The sequence below is a fragment of the Tachyglossus aculeatus genome, chromosome 1 (assembly GCF_015852505.1).
Source record: "Tachyglossus aculeatus isolate mTacAcu1 chromosome 1, mTacAcu1.pri, whole genome shotgun sequence".
Classification (NCBI taxonomy): Eukaryota; Metazoa; Chordata; class Mammalia; order Monotremata; family Tachyglossidae; genus Tachyglossus; species Tachyglossus aculeatus.
In genome coordinates this window covers 95,687,526-95,705,718 of record NC_052066.1, presented here as the reverse complement: position 1 = coordinate 95,705,718, position 18,193 = coordinate 95,687,526, and the positions used below count along the sequence as shown (strand labels likewise).

Below are 18,193 nucleotides of genomic sequence, written 5' to 3'. Positions count from 1 at the left end.
AATACAAAATTCCATCCACACTGAAATTTTTATTGGAGGGATCGCTGAAGAGCTTGTCCTCTCAAGACAAGTCAACCAGAATAAAATTACGGAAATGAAGCAAAAGAAAAGCTTATAAACTCACAAAAAAATGTTGCTTTTTCAAATATGCTTCATTTTAATAATAATGGTATTTAACTATTCCTATTTGCTAAGCACAGTTCAAAGCACTGTTTGTGTACAAATAATCAGATCAGATATATAATTAAACTAATGTACCCAGTGCCCAATTTAGTTGCATAGAATTTGAAATCTCATTTTGTAAGAGTTGCCTACTGGCAAGGGATTCCAGACAAGGTTGCATATCTTTACCCAGATTTCAACATGATTTGCTGTCCCATTAAGTACTATTTGCTCCTCTTAAAACTAAACAGGTCACATTCATTTTGTTGTAATACCTCCAGCATTGGACCCCAGAATAAAACACTTTATTCTTGACGGAACCAGGTCTTAGATATCAAAGAGAAATCAGGAAGTAGAAGACTGAAAAGGAAAGTTAACTCATAAAAAAAAGACAGAAACATTCACAAATTTCCACACAGAAACTGTGCCCATTTGGCACATGCAAGAAGTTACTGCCTCAAGAAATGTAGTTTTGGCACTCTAAGGAATCAATGTGACCAGAAAGTAGCAATATGCGTGGCTCAATGGAAAAGAGCAAGGGCTTTGGAGTCAGAGGTCATGGGTTCAAATGCCGGCTCCGCCAACTGTCAGCTGTGTGACTTTGGGCAAGTCACAACTTCTCTGTGCCTCAGTTCCCTCATCTGTAAAATGGGGATTAAGGCTGTGAGCCCCCCGTGGGATAACCTGATCACATGGGGCTCACAGTTTTAATCCCCATTTTACAGATGAGGTAACAGGCACAGAGAAGTTAAGTGACTTGCCCAAAGTCACAAAGCTGACAGTTGGCAGAGCCGGCATTTGAACCCATGACCTCTGACTCCAAAGCCCGTGCTCTTTCCACTGAGCCACGCTGCTGAGGTACAGAAGGATGAAGTGACTTGCCCAAGGTCACAGTAGACATGTAGTGAAGCTGGAATTAGAACCCACATCCTCTGACTCCCAGGCTGGTACTCTCTGCACGAAGCCACACTGCTTCTCCCGTTGTGAACTGACAGTAAGTCTGAAGAAAACTATGTTTCAGCTTAACCAGGGAAGCCATTTACACAAACAAAAATCGATAGTGACAACACAGAGCGGAACGCTGTCACAGAATTATGTTACCTAGGCAGTGCGACGATGACTGAAAGCTGGACTTCCCATAAAAATTGAATCTACCAGCACCAAATGAGAATCAATCAATCAATCGTATTTATTGAGCGCTTACTGTGGGCAGAGCACTGTACTAAGTGCTTGGGAAGTACAAGTTGGCAACATATAGAGACAGTCCCTACCCAACAGTGGGCTCACAGTCTAGAAGGGGGAGACAGAGAACAAAACGTATTAACAAAATGAAATAAACAGAATAGATATGTACAAGTAAAATAAATAGAGTAATAAATGCGTACAAACATATATACATATATACAGGTAGAAGATATTAGGAAGCACCCAAAATGGTTTGGAGAAAGGTAATTTCGGTGGATCGATCTAATTTCCTTCTATAATAATGTGACTGTCTGGATAGGCAAAGAGGTACAGGTGCCCACTCCACAGGATTGATGAGAGCAACTCCCCCGACAGCTTTTGAACTGGAATCCCAGCTTTTCTAACCCCAGGTCTCTGACTAGAGTGCAGAGTTTCCCATCAGGGGAAAAAACACCCAAAGTGGTGGCTTCCTGGCCCATTAGCGCTTTGAAGCTTGTCCTCTCCAAGTTCTCATTTCCCACTAAAAAAAAATCCTTGTTTCTTTTCATCCCCAGCCTCAAAATGAAAATGTCGGCACCTATGCGAGGCAAAGGCAATAACTGTAATTTTCTAGACTGTGAGCCCGTTGTGGGGAGGGAATGTGACTGTCTATTATTGTATTGCACTCTCCCATGCACTTGGTATAATGCTCTGCACACAGTAAGTGTTCAATAAACACAACTGAATGAATGCTTTAGTAAGAGTTTGGAGTCCATCCCACATGACATTCTCTTTGACAAGCTGGACAAGTACAGTCTTGGCCATACTACAAGTCAAGTGGTGTTTCATAAGGATTGATTCTGGAGCCAATTCTATTCAGTATCTGGATGAAATAATAGAGAACATATTCATCATAACTGTTGATGATATTAAATTTTTAATGTGGGAGACAGACATTTAAATATTTTCAACCAGTAGACTCAGAATAAATGCTTGAAGGTATTTAAGAAGCAACGTGGCCCAGTTAAAAAAGCATGGGCTGGGAAACTCCAGCTCTGCCACTTGTCTGTTGTATTATCTTGGGCAAGTCACATCACTTCTCTGTGCCTCGGTTTCCTCACCTGTAAAATGGGGACTTAATGCCTATTCTCCCTCCTATTTAGACTGAGAGTCCCATGTGGGACAGGGACTGTGCCCAGCCTGATTATCTTATATCTACCCCAGTGCTTACTACAGTGCTTGGCACAGAGTTAGTGCTTTACAAGTACCATAAAAAAGTGCACCTGAATAGGAAAATTCTGAAAATGAGTATGAAAAAACTGGAGAATACGAAGTGATTATAGGGATGGGAAATAGGCCATAAAAGGAAACATTAAAGGAACTGTGCCTAGAGAAGGCTAAAGAATGATTTGTCCCGCTTTGGGGGTTTATACATAAAGGGATTCCTGAAATGGGTGTATTTCCACACAGACCTATTTAAAGGAAGCAGCATGGTGTAGTGGATAGAGAACGGGCCTGGGAATCAGAATGTCATGGGTTCTAATCCTGGCTCTGCCACTTGTCTGCTGTATCACCTTGGACAAATCACTTCACTTCTCTATGCCTCGGTTACCTCATCTTTAAAATAGGGATTGAGACTGTGAGCCCTACAGGGGACAGGGACTGTGTCCAACCCAATTTGCTCGTATCCACCCCAGCACTTAGTACAGTGCCTGGCACATAGTAAGCGCTTCATAAATACCATAATTTATAATTAACTAATTAAACTAGTTAACTAATTTAACTAATGTTAATCGAAAGTGAAGCAGTGAAAGCAGTCAGAAAGAAGATGGTCTTGACCCTCAGACTGACAGAACTGGGTAAAACATAGAATTTCCAGTCGGAGACCTTTTAAGAAAAAAATTAGATCACATTTGTTCTGGAAAGTTGAGTCAGTATGTTATAACCTTGGACCTGTGGAATAAATTTCAGCCAAGTTACTCTAGGCAGCCTGAGAATTCCTCTTCTTGGCTCTTGTCAATTCTAAGTATAGTGCTTTCATCTCTCAGTTTCCACAGGCCGCTGGCTCCCGCTGTGCCAACCTGTTTTTACAGCAGCGTCAGGAGCTTCGTGGAGCACGTGTGGACCCCTTTAACTTCCTCCATGACATTCCCAACACCCTGAACTCCTAGGGCCATTTTCAGAATTGTCTTAGGAGCCAGCAGGAGCAGTGGGGAAAAGGAGAAAGGTCTAATTCCTTAAAACTGTGAACTAAGGTCATAGGAAAGACTCCCTAGAAGTGAGTCAGACAGCTGCCATCTCCATTCCTGGTACAGCCTCAGACATGATTGGGGGGAGTAATCTCGTACCACTAAACCTCAACCCTGAATCACCCGCACAGTCCACCTCCTTCACTCTTGGGTTTGAGCCGCAGAGCGCTGCTGGCAGAAATCTAAATATCAGGTCGACTTTGTCCTCTTCAGGTTTGTCCTTGCTTGCTTTAACTCTGCCCTCTCTTCTTCCCGGCAAAACTGTTTCTCCACCCCTATTGACACCCATGCCCATCGCCCTAGCCAGCCGTTCCAGAAATTTACCTCCCTCCTCGGGTCCCCTGTCCCTCCACCTCCCCCATCCCTTGCCCCCAGTGACCAGGCCACCTACTTTATTAAGAAAATTGACACTCTGAGGCATGAGCTCCCTAAAATCGCCCCTGCCCCTTCCCAGTCCTTCCCCTTTACGGCCCCCTCTTCAACTCTCTTGTCTTCCCAGTAGTATCTCTAGAGGAGATCTCCTGCCTCCTCTCAAAAGCCACTCCCTCCACCTGCGCATCGACCCCATTCCTTCTCACCTTATCAAAACTCTAGCTCCTCCCTCCTTCTCTCCATAGCAGCCATCTTCAACCACTCGCTCTCCAATGGCTTCTTCCCCATTGCTTTCAAACATGCCCGTGTCTTCCCGTCCTAAAAAAAACCCTCCCTTGATCCCTCCAGTTATCGCCCCATTTCCCTCCTACCATTCCTCTCCAAATGCCTTGAACGAGTTGTCTACATACGCTGTCCTAAATTCCTCTCCTCCAATTCTCTCCTTGACCCCCTCCAATCTGGCTTCCGTCCCCTTCACTCCATAGAAACCACCCTCTCAAAGGTCACCAATGATCTCCTTCTTGTCAAATCCAATGGCCTCTACTCCATCCTTAATCCTCGTCAACTGCTCAGCTGCCTCGACACTGTGGACCACCCCCTTTTCCTGGAAACGTAACCCAACCTTGGCTTCACTGACTCTTTCCTCTCCTGGTTCTCCTCTTATCTCTCTGGCTGTTCATTCTCAGTCTCCATCATGAGCTCCTCTGCTTTTCACCCCCTTACTGTGGGGGTCTCTCAAGGTTCAGTGCTGGGTCCCCTTCTACTCTGTCCATCTACACCCACTCCCTTGGAGAACTCATTCGCTCACACGGCTTCAACTTCCACCTGTAGGCGGACGCTACCCAAATCTACATTTCCAGCCCTGATCTCTCTCCCTCTCTGCAGTCTTGCATTTCCTCTTGCCTTCAAAACATCTCTACCTCCCGTCACCTCAAGCTTAACATGTTCGAAACAGAGCTCCTTATCTTCCCACCCAAACCCCGTCTTCCCCCTGACTTTTCCATCACCTTAGACAGCACCACCCTCCTTCCTGTCTTGCAAGCCTGTAACCTTGGCATTATCCTTGACTCGTCTCTCTCATTCAACCCACATATTCAATCCATCATATTCAATCCTGTCGTTCCCATCTTCACAACATCGCTAAAATCCGTCCTTTCCTCTCCATCCAAACTCCTACCGCACTTCTAGACTGTGAGCCCACTGTTGGGTAGGGACCGTAGCTATATGTTGCCAACTTGTACTTCCCAAGCGCTTAGTACAGTGCTCTGCACACAGTAAGCGCTCAATAAATACGATTGATTAATTAACAGAGTCATCCTATCCCACCTGGATTACTCATCAGCCTCCTTGCTAACCTCCCAGCCTCCTGCCTCGCCTCACTCCAGTCCATACTTCACCCTGCTGCCTGGAACATTTTTCTACAAAAATGTTCAGGACAGGTCACCCCTCTCCTCAAAAAAAAATTCCAGGAGGGCACAGAGAAGCAGTGTGGCTTACTGGAAAGAACACGGGCACGGGAAAAAGAGGACATGGGTTCTAATCCCGGCTCCACTACTTTGCTGTGTGACCTTGGATAAGCTGCTTAACTTCTCTGTGCCTCAGTTACCTCATCTGTAAAATGAAGATTAAAACTGTGAGCTCCCCGTGGGGCAACCTGATTACCTTGTATCTACCCCAGTGCTTAGAACAGTTCTCAGCATATAGTAAGTGCTTAACAAATACCATAGTTATTAATCTTATTATCCACCTTTGCAAACAAAAAATCCTCACCGTTGTCTTTAAAGCAGTCAACCACCTTGCCCCCCTCCTTCCTCACCTCACTACTCTCTTTCTCCAACCCAGCCCACACACTTCGCTCTTCTAGTGCTAACCTTCTCCCTGTGCCTCGGTCTCACCTGTCTCACCTTCGAACCCTGGTCCACGTCCTGCCTCTGGCCTGGAACACCCTCCCTCCTGAGATCCAGCAGACATTTACTTTCCCCCCCTTCGGTGACTTACAGAACGCACATTTCCTCCAAAAGGCCTTCCCAGACTAGGCTTCCCCTTTTCCTCTCCTACCACTCCCTTCTGCATCACCCTGACTTGCTCCCTTTGGTCTTCCCCTCTCCCAGCCCCCAGCACTTCCGTACACAACTGTAATTTATTTATTTGTATTGATGTCTGTCTCCACCCTCTAGACTGTAAGCTCACTGTAGGCAGGGACTGTGGCTGTTTATTATTATACTGTACTTTCCCAAGTGCTTAGTACAGTGCTGTGCACATATTAAGTTTTCAATAAATCTGATTGATTGAATGAATGAATAATGAGGACCCCTCCCCTGCGAACCCCTGCCAAGGAAAGTTGGGAGCCAAAATTTACCCCACAACTCACTTCTGCTTGATGATTGCTCCCTTTCTTCTCCCAAGATGTAGGCTTCATTACCTCAAGATAAGTCACAGACCCACCAGCTCTCTGATTTAAAGGCAGACAACTCAATTATAAACACATATCTATATCTGAGAAGCAGCGTGGCTTAGTGGAAACAGCACGAGCTTGGGAGTCAGAGCTTGTGGGTTCTAATCCCAGCTTCGCCACTTGTCAGCTGTGTGACCTTGGGCAAGTCACTTAACTGCCTCAGTTCCCTCATCTGTAAAATGGGGATGTGAGACTATGAGCCCTACATGGGACAACCTGATTACCTTGTATCTGTACAGTGCTCTGCACACAGTAAGCGCTCAATAAATACGATTGATTGATTGATCTCCCCCAGTGCTTAGAACAGTGCTTGGCACATAGTAAGTGCTTAGACAAATACCAACATTATTATTATATTTCAAGTATTTTATATTAATCTTGTCATGAATAGTAATTAAATGAATAAAAATGCCAAATCAGTTCATTAGGATAGTAGTAGGTATGGAGAAATATTTGCAAGATTTGCTTCCTTAATCTTATCATACCAGTCCTTTTATTGGGGATTACGATTTTATAAAAGGGTAATTGCAAACAAGCTACTTCCTGAAACCTGCTTTTCTTGGCAGGCAAGAATCTCACTTTAAGCCCTAATGTGATGCCTGCCCTCAATAATCAGTGCACATAAGTGTAATAAATTTTGTTATAAACTTGAAGGAGTTTACTATAAGACAGCCAATGAACACATTCAACTCTCTAATGCTTTAATGCTGTATTATTGAACAAATATTTTTACTTGTGTTTCCATCATGCTTAAAGCCCGAATCCCAGGAGTGGATGAGCACTGAATTGGAAGGGCCAGAACACCAAAATAAGTCAGATCTGTACCCCGTAAGCACTTTGCTACTTATCTCCAACCCCACAGCACTACTGTACTTATTCTTACACTCTGCTGCTTCCCCTTTATGTAATTTATTTTAATGTCTCTCTCCCCCACTATATTATAAACGAACTGAGGGCAAGGATCTTGTCTATCAATCTTTTGCACTGTACTCTCCCGACCGCATAATACAGTATTCTGCATGCAGTAAGCGCTCAATAAATACCACTGATAGACTGAATCAAGTATGGGTAATGTTAAAGTTCATTTATAGGGTTAATGGGGATAAAAGGGAAACAATTAACAGGAAATCAAGATGCTTGTAATACTTCATGACTGGAAAGTTAGATGGTATAATGCTACTTTACCGGAACTTGCCTGGCTCATTAAAAAAATTGTTCAATGCTGCTATGCACGGAAATCTTACATTTGGGTGTTTTAACAAATATATACAATACTGTGGGTACTTAACATTCCCATCAGTAACTCCGGGGGCTGAAAGAAAACCCCTTTGAACTCATTTATTGAGAGCATCACCACATATAGTTCGTTCTCTAACAGAAATCTGAGAACCACATATACGTAATCTGTCACCAATTCCTGTTGGTTCAAACTTCACAACTTCGCTAAAATCGTTCTTTCCTCTCCATCCAAACTGCTACCACGTTGATCCAAGCACTTATCCTATCCCACCTTGATTACTGCATCACCCTCCTTGCTCACCTCCCTGCCTCCTGTATCTCCCCACTTCAGTCCACACTTCACACTGCTGCCTGGATCATTTTTCTAAAAAAAAACCAAAAAAAAAAAAAAACCAAACCAACCACTCCAAGTTTCCCCAATCCTCAAGAACTCTCGGGGGTTTTGCCCCTCCTCTCCCGCATCAAGCAAAAACTCCTTACCGTCGGCTTTAAAAGCACTCAATCACCTTTCCCCCTCCTACCTTCCCATCTCTGATTTCTACTACAACCTAGCCCATACACTTCGCTTCTCTAATGCCAAACTATTCAATATATCTAGTGCCAGCTTACTCACTGTGTCCCAATCTCGCCGCCGATCCCTTTCCCACGTCCTCTCTCTAGTTTGGCATTCTCTCCCCTTCCATATTCACCAGACCCCCACTCTCTTCACCTTTAAAGCGTTATTAAGGTCACATCTCCAAGAGGCTTTCCCCGATTGCACCGCCTTTTCCCCGGCTCACTCTCCCTTCTGCGTCGTCTGCACTTGGATGTGTTCTTTAAACATTTGATACTCATCTCACCCCCAGCCCCACAGCACTTGTGTACATATATTCAAATTGCATATTACAAATCATTTATTCACATTAATGCCTGTCTCCCACTCTAGACTGTAACCTCGCTATGGGCAGGGAACGTTTCTGTTAATTCTGTTGCACTGTTCCCTTCCAAGTGCTTATTACAGCACTGCCCATAGTAAGCGCTCAATAAATACCACTGATTGATTGATTGACTGATCGTACCTCAATCTCATCTATCTCAAGCCCATGCCCATGTCCTGCTTCAGCTTGGGACTCCCTCTCTTCATATCCAACTGACGATCACCCCCCGGCCTTCAAAGCCTTATTGGTGACACACGTCTTCCAAGAGGCCTTTCCCAACTAAGCTCTCATTTCCTCTTCTCCCACTCCCTTCTGCATCACCGTTGCACATGAATCCTTTATTTCCCTCACCCTCAGCCCTGTAGGACTTAAGTACAGATCAATTATTTATTTATATTAATGTCTGTCATCCCCTCTCTATACTATAAGCTCCTTGTTATATTGTTCTCTCTCAGGCACTTAGTACAGTGTCCTGGACACAGTAAGCACTTAATAATAATAATGATAGTATTTGTTAAGCACTTACTATGTGCCACACACTGCTCCAAGCGCTGGGGTAGATACAGGGCAATCAGGTTGGACACAGTCCTTGTCCCACATGGGACTCACAGTCTTCATCCCCATTTTACAGATGAGGTTACTGAGGCTCAGGGAAGTGAAGTGATTTGCCCAAGGTCACACAGCAGAAAAGTAGCAGAGCCATGTCCTCTGATTCCCAAGCCCATGCTTATGCCACCAGGCTTTGATTGATTGATTCTAGTTACGTAATTGACACACTTTTACTAACCAAATCCTTATCCCAAAACTCGTGCTGATTTAAACCAATATCTTCAAAAAAAGTAATCTCACCAGTCACTAAAAGGTGGCTATTTGTGGCCACCATGGAAAACAGGTAAAAGTGTAATAGGTACTTCTAGGAAATACAATTTCCAATTGCTAAGCAATTCAAAAAGTCACGAGAAATCAAATAAAGTTGAGGTCATTAAGAACGGTAAGATGTGCCCAAAAATGTAAAAAAGAGACACTCCATCAGACTTTGAAACAAAGTAAAACTGAAGAAACAGGTCCTATATCTGGAAACGTATTAATAAATCAGGAATGGATAACCCAATAATCTTAAACTGTGATACTGGCCTGGTTATAAACACTTGTTCGTCTTGTCAATGGACTTTTGAACTGGAAAATTATTCAGGAAAGACCTGATTGAGCTTTCTGGCCCAGTAAAACTGGATGGAAGTTCTGAATCTGGCTGACAAAACGAAGGGAATACTGGACAATCAGCCAGCAAGGTTCAAATTCGAACAAAACTACTGTGAGACTATAGCAAAAAGTCAGCCCCTCTGAAAATCTCTTCCCAGAGAATGACCCCTCGAAGAAAGGGAAAATAAGGGAGTCTTGGAAACCTCCATTACCCTAGAATAAGGAAAAGTACCTTCCCTTTCCAAAAGAGCATCCTAAGGGAAGGGTGACCCATGACAGGTGATTTGGGGCTTGTGCCAGTCTGACACCCCAAGTTCCCCCTCATCCTTGGGAGACCTTAATTACTGCATCACCTTGCTGACCTCCCTGCCTCCTGTCTCTGCTGTCTCCAGTCCATACTTCGTTCAATCGTACTTCCCAAGCGCTTAGTATTCATTCATTCAATCGTATTTATTGAGCGCTTACTGTGTGCAGAGAGCACTGCACTAAGCGCCTGGGAAGTCCAAGTTGGCAACATCTAGAGTCGGTCCCTACCCAACAGCGGGCTCACAGTCCGGTGCTCTGCACACAGTAAGCGCTCCATAAATACGATTCATTCATTCATTCATACTTATTGAGCACTTACTGTGTGCAGAGCACTGTACCAAGCGCTTGGGAAGTACAAGTTGGCAACATATATTCATTCAATCGTACTTATTGAGCGCATACTGTGTGCAGAGAGCACTGCACTAAGCGCTTGGGAAGTACAAGCTGGCAACATCTAGAGACGGTCCCTACCCAACAGCGGGCTCACAGTCCGGTGCTCTGCACACAGTAAGCGCTCCATAAATACGATTCATTCATTCATTCATACTTATTGAGCACTTACTGTGTGCAGAGCACTGTACTAAACGCTTGGGAAGTCCAAGTTGGCAACATCTAGACACGGTCCCTACCCAACAGCGGGCTCACAGTCCGGTGCTCTGCACACAGTAAGCGCTCCATAAATACGATTTATTCATTCATTCATTCAATCGTACTTATTGAGCGCTTACTGTGTGCAGAGCACTGTACTAGGCGCTTGGGAAGTACAAGTTGGCAACATATATTCATTCACTCATTCACTCAATCGTATTTATTGAGCGCTTACTGTGTGCAGAGCACTGTACTAAGCGCTTGGGAAGTCCAAGCTGGCAACATCTAGAGACGGTCCCTACCCAACAGCGGGCTCACAGTCCGGTGCTCTGCACACAGTAAGCGCTCCATAAATACGATTCATTCATTCATTCAATCGTACTTATGGAGCGCTTACTGTGTGCAGAGCACTGTACTAAACGCTTGGGAAGTCCAAGTTGGCAACATCTAGAGACGGTCCCTACCCAACAGCGGGCTCACAGTCCGGTGCTCTGCACACAGTAAGCGCTCCATAAATATGATTCATTCATTCATTCAATCGTAGTTATTGAGCGCTTACTGTGTGCAGAGCACTGTACTAAACGCTTGGGAAGTACAAGTTGGCAACATATATTCATTCACTCATTCACTCAATCGTATTTATTGAGCAGAGCACTGTACTAAGCGCTTGGGAAGTCCAAGCTGGCAACATCTAGAGACGGTCCCTACCCAACAGTGGGTTCACAGTCCGGTGCTCTGCACACAGTAAGTGCTCCATAAATACGATTCATTCATTCAGTCAATCAATCGTACTTATTGAGCGCTTACTGTGTGTAGAGCACTGTACTAAGCACTTGGGAAGTACAAGTTGGCAACATATATTCATTCACTCATTCACTCAATTGTATTTATTGAGCGCTTACTGTGTGCAGAGCACTGTACTAAACGCTTGGGAAGTCCAAGTTGGTAACATCTAGAGACGGTCCCTACCCAACAGCGGGCTCACAGTCCGGTGCTCTGCACACAATAAGCGCTCCATAAATACGATTCATTCATTCATTCAATCATCAATCGTACTTATTGAGCGCTTACTGTGTGCAGAGCACTGTACCAAGTGCTATGGGAAGAACAAGTTGGCAACATATATTCATTCACTCATTCACTCAATCGTATTTATTGAGCGCTTACTGTGTGCAGAGCACTGTACTAGGCGCTTGGGAAGTCCAAGCTGGGAACATCTAGAGACGGTCCCTACCCAACAGTGGGTTCACAGTCCGGTGCTCTGCACACAGTACGTGCTCCATAAATACAATTCATTCATTCAATCGTACTTATTGAGCACTTACTGTGTGCAGAGCACTGTACTAAGCGCTTGGGAAGTACAAGTTGGTAACATCTAGAGACAGTCCCTACCCAACAGTGGGCTCACAGTCCGGTGCTCTGCACACAGTAAGCGCTCCATAAATACGATTCATTCATTCATTCGCTCATTCATTCAACCGTACTTATTGAGCGCTTACCGCGTGCAGAGCACTGTAAAAATAAATAATTATGACGGCATTTGTTAAGCGCTTCCTATGTGCAAAGCACTGTTCTAAGCGCTGGGGGGATACAAAGTGATCAGGTTGTCCCATGTGGGGCTCACAAGTCATCATTCCCATTTCACAGATGAGGTAACTGAGGCTCCGAGAAGTTAAGTGACTTGCCCAAGGTCACACAGCAGACATGTGGCAGAGGCAGGATTCGAAACCATGACGTCTGGCTCCAAAGCCTGGGCTCTTTCCACTGAGCCACGCTGCTTCTCTAAGCGCTGTGCTAAGCGCTTGGGAAGTACAAGTTGGCAACATATATTCATTCACTCAATTGTATTTATTGAGCGCTTACTGTGTGCAGAGCACTGTACCAAGCGCTTGGGAAGTACAAGTTGGCAACATATATTCATTCATTCATTCAATCAATCGTATTTATTGAGCGCTTACTGTGTGCAGAGCACTGTACTAAGCGCTTGGGAAGTCCAAGTTGGCAACATCTAGAGACAGTCCCTACCCAACAACGGGCTCACAGAGACGGCCCCTACCCAACAGTGGGCTCAATAAATGAATGAATGAATCAATCAATCAATCGTGTTTATCGAGCGCTTACTGTGTGCAGAGCACTGTACTAAGCGCTTGGGAAGTCCACGTTGGCAACATCTAGAGACGGTCCCTACCCAACAGTGGGCTCAATGAATGAATGAATGAATCAATCAATCAATCGTGTTTATCGAGCGCTTACTGTGTGCAGAGCACTGTACTAAGCGCTTGGGAAGTCCACGTTGGCAACATCTAGAGACGGTCCCTACCCAACAGTGGGCTCAATGAATGAATCAATCAATCAATCAATCAATCGTGTTTATCGAGCGCTTACTGTGTGCAGAGCACTGTACTAAGCGCTTGGGAAGTCCACGTTGGCAACATCTAGAGACGGTCCCTACCCAACAGTGGGCTCAATGAATGAATCAATCAATCAATCGTATTTATTGAGCGCTTACTGGGTGCAGAGCACTGGACTAAGCGCTTGGGAAGTACAATTTGGCAACATAGAGAGACGGTCCCTACCCAACAGTGGGCTCAATGAATGAATGAATGAATCAATCAATCAATCTTATCTATTGAGCGCTTACTGTGTGCAGAGCACTGGACTAAGCGCTTGGGAAGTCCACGTTGGCAACATCTAGAGACGGTCCCTACCCAACAGTGGGCTCAATGAATGAATGAATCAATCAATCAATCGTATTTATTGAGCGCTTACTGGGTGCAGAGCACTGTACTAAGCGCTTGGGAAGTCCACGTTGGCAACATCGAGAGACGGTCCCTACCCAACAGTGGGCTCAATGAATGAATGAATGAACGAATCAATCAATCGTATTTATTGAGCGCTTACTGGGTGCAGAGCACTGTACTAAGTGCTTGGGAAGTACAATTTGGCAACATCTAGAGACGGTCCCTACCCAACAGTGGGCTCAATGAATGAATGAATCAATCAATCAATCAATCTTATCTATTGAGCGCTTATTGGGTGCAGAGCACTGGACTAAGCACTTGGGAAGTCCACGTTGGCAACATTGAGAGACGGTCCCTACCCAACAGTGGGCTCAATGAATGAATGAATCAATCAATCGTATATATTGAGCACTTACTCTGTGCAGAGCACTGGACTAAGCGCTTGGGAAGTCCACATTGGCAACATCTAGAGACGGTCCCTACCCAACAGTGGGCTCAATGAATGAATCAATCGTATTTATTGAGCGCTTACTGGGTGCAGAGCATTGGACTAAGCGCTTGGGAAGTCCACGTTGGCAACATAGAGAGACGGTCCCTACCCAATAGTGGGCTCAATGAATGAATGAATCAATCAATCAATCGTATTTATTGAGCGCTTACTGGGTGCAGAGCATTGGACTAAGCGCTTGGGAAATCCACGTTGGCAACATCTAGAGACGGTCCCTACCCAACAGTGGGCTCAATGAATGAATGAATCAATCAATCAATCTTATTTATTGAGCGCTTACTGGGTGCAGAGCACTGGACTAAGCGCTTGGGAAGTCCACGTTGGCAACATCTAGAGACGGTCCCTACCCAACAGTGGGCTCAATGAATGAATGAATCAATCAATCAATCGTATTTATTGAGCGCTTACTGGGTGCAGAGCACTGGACTAAGCGCTTGGGAAGTCCACGTTGGCAACATAGAGAGACGGTCCCTACCCAACAGTGGGCTCAATGAATGAATGAATCGATCAATCAATCGTATTTATTGAGCGCTTACTGGGTGCAGAGCACTGGATTAAGCGCTTGGGAAGTACAAGTTGGCAGCATCTAGAGATGGTCCCTACCCAACAGTGGGCTAAATGAATGAATGAATCAATCAATCAATTGTATTTATTGAGCGCTTACTGTGTGCAGAGCACTGGACTAAGCGCTTGGGAAGTCCACGTTGGCAACATCTAGAGACGGTCCCTACCCAACAGTGGGCTCAATGAATGAATGAATGAATCAATCAATCAATCTTATCTATTGAGTGCTTACTGAGTGCAGAGCACTGTACTAAGCGCTTGGGAAGTCCACGTTGGCAACATAGAGAGACGGTCCCTACCCAACAGTGGGCTCAATGAATGAATGAATCAATCAATCAATCTTATCTATTGAGCGCTTACTGTGTGCAGAGCACTGGACTAAGCGCTTGGGAAGTCCACGTTGGCAACATTGAGAGACGGTCCCTACCCAACAGTGGGCTCAATGAATGAATGAATCAATCAATCGTATATATTGAGCACTTACTGGGTGCAGAGCACTGGACTAAGCGCTTGGGAAGTCCACGTTGGCAACATCTGGAGACAGTCCCTACCCAACAGTGGGCTCAATGAATGAATGAATCAATCAATCAATCTTATCTATTGAGCGCTTACTGTGTGCAGAGCACTGGACTAAGCGCTTGGGAAGTCCAAGTTGGCAGCATTTAGAGACAGTCCCTACCCACCAGTGGGCTCACGGTCTAAAAGAGTGAATGAATGAATACGTTGCCAACGTGTCCTTCCCCAGCACTTGGTCCAGTGCTGCGCACACAGTAGGCGCTCCACAAATACGAGTGAATGAATGACTGAATCGGGGGGAGCTCGGGGAGCTCACCTTCTGCTGCATTAGAGAAGCAGCGTGGCTCAGTGGAGAAGAGCCCGGGCTTTGGAGTCTGAGGTCATGGGTTCAAATCCCTGCTCTGCCAATTGTCAGCTGTGTGACTTTGGGCAAGTCACTTCACTTCTCTGGGCCTCAGTTCCCTCATCTGGAAAATGGGGATTGAGGCTGGGAGCCCCACGTGGGGCAGCCGGATCACCTTGCAACCTCCCCAGCGCTTAGAACAGGGCTTTGCACAGAGTAAGCGCTTAATAAATGCCATCATTATTATTATTATTATTATTCTCTGGGCCTCAGTTCCCTCATCTGGAAAATGGGGATCGAGGCTGTGAGCCCCACGTGGGGCAGCCGGATCACCTTGCAACCTCCCCAGCGCTTAGAACAGTGCTTTGCACATAGTAAGCGCTTAATAAATGCCATCATTATTATTATTATTATTATTATTATTCTCTGGGCCTCAGTTCCCTCATCTGGAAAATGGGGACTGAGGCTGTGAGCCCCACGTGGGGCAGCCGGATCACCTTGCAACCTCCCCAGCGCTTAGAACAGGGCTTTGCACATAGGAAGCGCTTAATAAATGCCATCATCATTATTATTATTATTATTATTATTATTCTCTGGGCCTCAGTTCCCTCATCTGGAAAATGGGGACCGAGGCTGTGAGCCCCACGTGGGGCAGCCGGATCACCTTGCATCCTCCCCAGCGCTTAGAACAGGGCTTTGCACATAGGAAGCGCTTCATAAATGCCATCATTATTATTATTATTCTCTGGGCCTCAGTTCCCTCATCTGGAAAATGGGGATCGAGGCTGTGAGCCCCACGTGGGGCAGCCGGATCACCTTGCATCCTCCCCAGCGCTTAGAACAGGGCTTTGCACATAGGAAGCGCTTCATAAATGCCATCATCATTATTATTATTATTATTATTCTCTGGGCCTCAGTTCCCTCATCTGGAAAATGGGGATCGAGGCTGTGAGCCCCACGTGGGGCAGCCGGATCACCTTGCAACCTCCCCAGCGCTTAGAACAGGGCTTTGCACATAGGAAGCGCTTAATAAATGCCATCATCATTATTATTATTATTATTCTCTGGGCCTCAGTTCCCTCATCTGGAAAATGGGGACCGAGGCTGTGAGCCCCACGTGGGGCAGCCGGATCACCTTGCAACCTCCCCAGCGCTTAGAACAGGGCTTTGCACATAGTAAGCGCTTAATAAATGCCATCATCATTATTATTATTATTATTATTCTCTGGGCCTCAGTTCCCTCATCTGGAAAATGGGGACCGAGGCTGTGAGCCCCACGTGGGGCAGCCGGATCACCTTGCAACCTCCCCAGCGCTTAGAACAGGGCTTTGCACATAGTAAGCGCTTAATAAATGCCATCATCATTATTATTATTATTATTGTTCTCTGGGCCTCAGTTCCCTCATCTGGAAAATGGGGATCGAGGCTGTGAGCCCCACGTGGGGCAGCCGGATCACCTTGCAACCTCCCCAGCGCTTAGAACAGGGCTTTGCACATAGGAAGCGCTTAATAAATGCCATTATTATTATTATTATTTTGATTATGATGATTACCTTCTGTCGGCTGGAGCCGCGGATGGTCGTCCGCTGGTCGTAAACGTGCCCGCGGATGACGGTGCTGCCCACGTCCAGCCCCAGCACGAAGCCCGCCGGCCCAGGGGCCCCGGGGCTCCGGCCACGCTCCGCCATCCCTCCTTCCCTCCTCCTTTTTTCCCTCTTCTTTTTTCCTTCCTCCTTTTTTCCTTCCTCCTTCTTTCCCTCCTCCCTTTTTCCCTCCTTCCCTCCTTCCCTCCGCCCGCCGCCTCTGCCTCCGCGGGGCTCGGGGGGCGCGAACGGCCGCCGGGACGCCCCGCCCCCAGTGACGTCATCGCCCCTCCCCTCCCCGCCCCTGTGGGGGGCGCGCGCCACCGCCGGCCCGTGCGCCTGCGCGGCCGGCCGACGTTGGCGGCCCGGTCAGTCACTCTATTCATTCGATCATTCATTCATTCGATTCATTCATTCATTCGATCGTATTGATTCATTCGCTCACGCAATCGTGTTGATTGATACGCATTCATTCAATCACTCTATTCGATCACTCTATTCATTCGATTCATTCATTCATTCGATCGTATTGATTCATTCGCTCACGCAATCGTGTTGATTGATACTCATTCATTCAATCGTGTTTATTCGATCATTCATTCATGCAATCGCATTCATTCATTCATTCATGCAATCGTATTCACTCAGTCAATCGTACTTATTCATTCATTCATCCAACCGTATTTATTCATTCATTCCATCGTACTTATTCATTCATTCATTCAATCGTACTTAATCATTCATTCATTCAAATCGTATTTACATCTAATCAATCGTACTTATTCATTCATTCAATCGTATTTATTCATTTATTCATTCAATCGTACTTAATCATTCATTCATTCAAATCGTATTTATTCATTCATGCAGTCGCATTCAATGATACATTCAATGAATCGTACTTATTCATTCATTCATTCAATCGTATTGATTCATTCATTCATTCATTCAATCGTACTTATTCATTCATTCATTCAATCGCACTTAATCATTCATTCATTCAAATCGTATTTACATCTAATCAATTGTACTTATTCATTCATTCAATCGTATTTATTCATTTATTCATTCAATCGTACTTAATCATTCATTCATTCAAATCGTATTTATTCATTCATGCAGTCGCATTCAATGATAAATTCAATGAATCGTACTTATTCATTCATTCATTCAATCGTATTGATTCATTCATTCATTCAATCGTACTTATTCATTCATTCATTCAATGGTACTTAATCATTCATTCATTCAAATCGTATTTATTCATTCCTCCAGGCAATCATATT

At 45.2% G+C, this 18,193-nt stretch overlaps 1 protein-coding gene across 5 annotated transcripts in view; it reads right to left on the bottom strand.

Moving 5' to 3' along the window:
- The window catches only part of GK5 (glycerol kinase 5), an 80,632-nt gene extending 63,592 nt beyond the window's left edge, over positions 1 to 17,040 (bottom strand). For all 5 annotated transcript variants that reach the window (XM_038750868.1, XM_038750874.1, XM_038750887.1 and 2 more), the window contains exon 1: positions 16,878 to 17,040. In XM_038750868.1, coding sequence (XP_038606796.1) covers positions 16,878 to 17,012 — 135 coding nt within the window. In that variant the 5' untranslated portion in view covers positions 17,013 to 17,040. The remainder of the gene's footprint in view (positions 1 to 16,877) is intronic.
- Between the last annotated feature and the right edge of the window lie 1,153 nt (positions 17,041 to 18,193).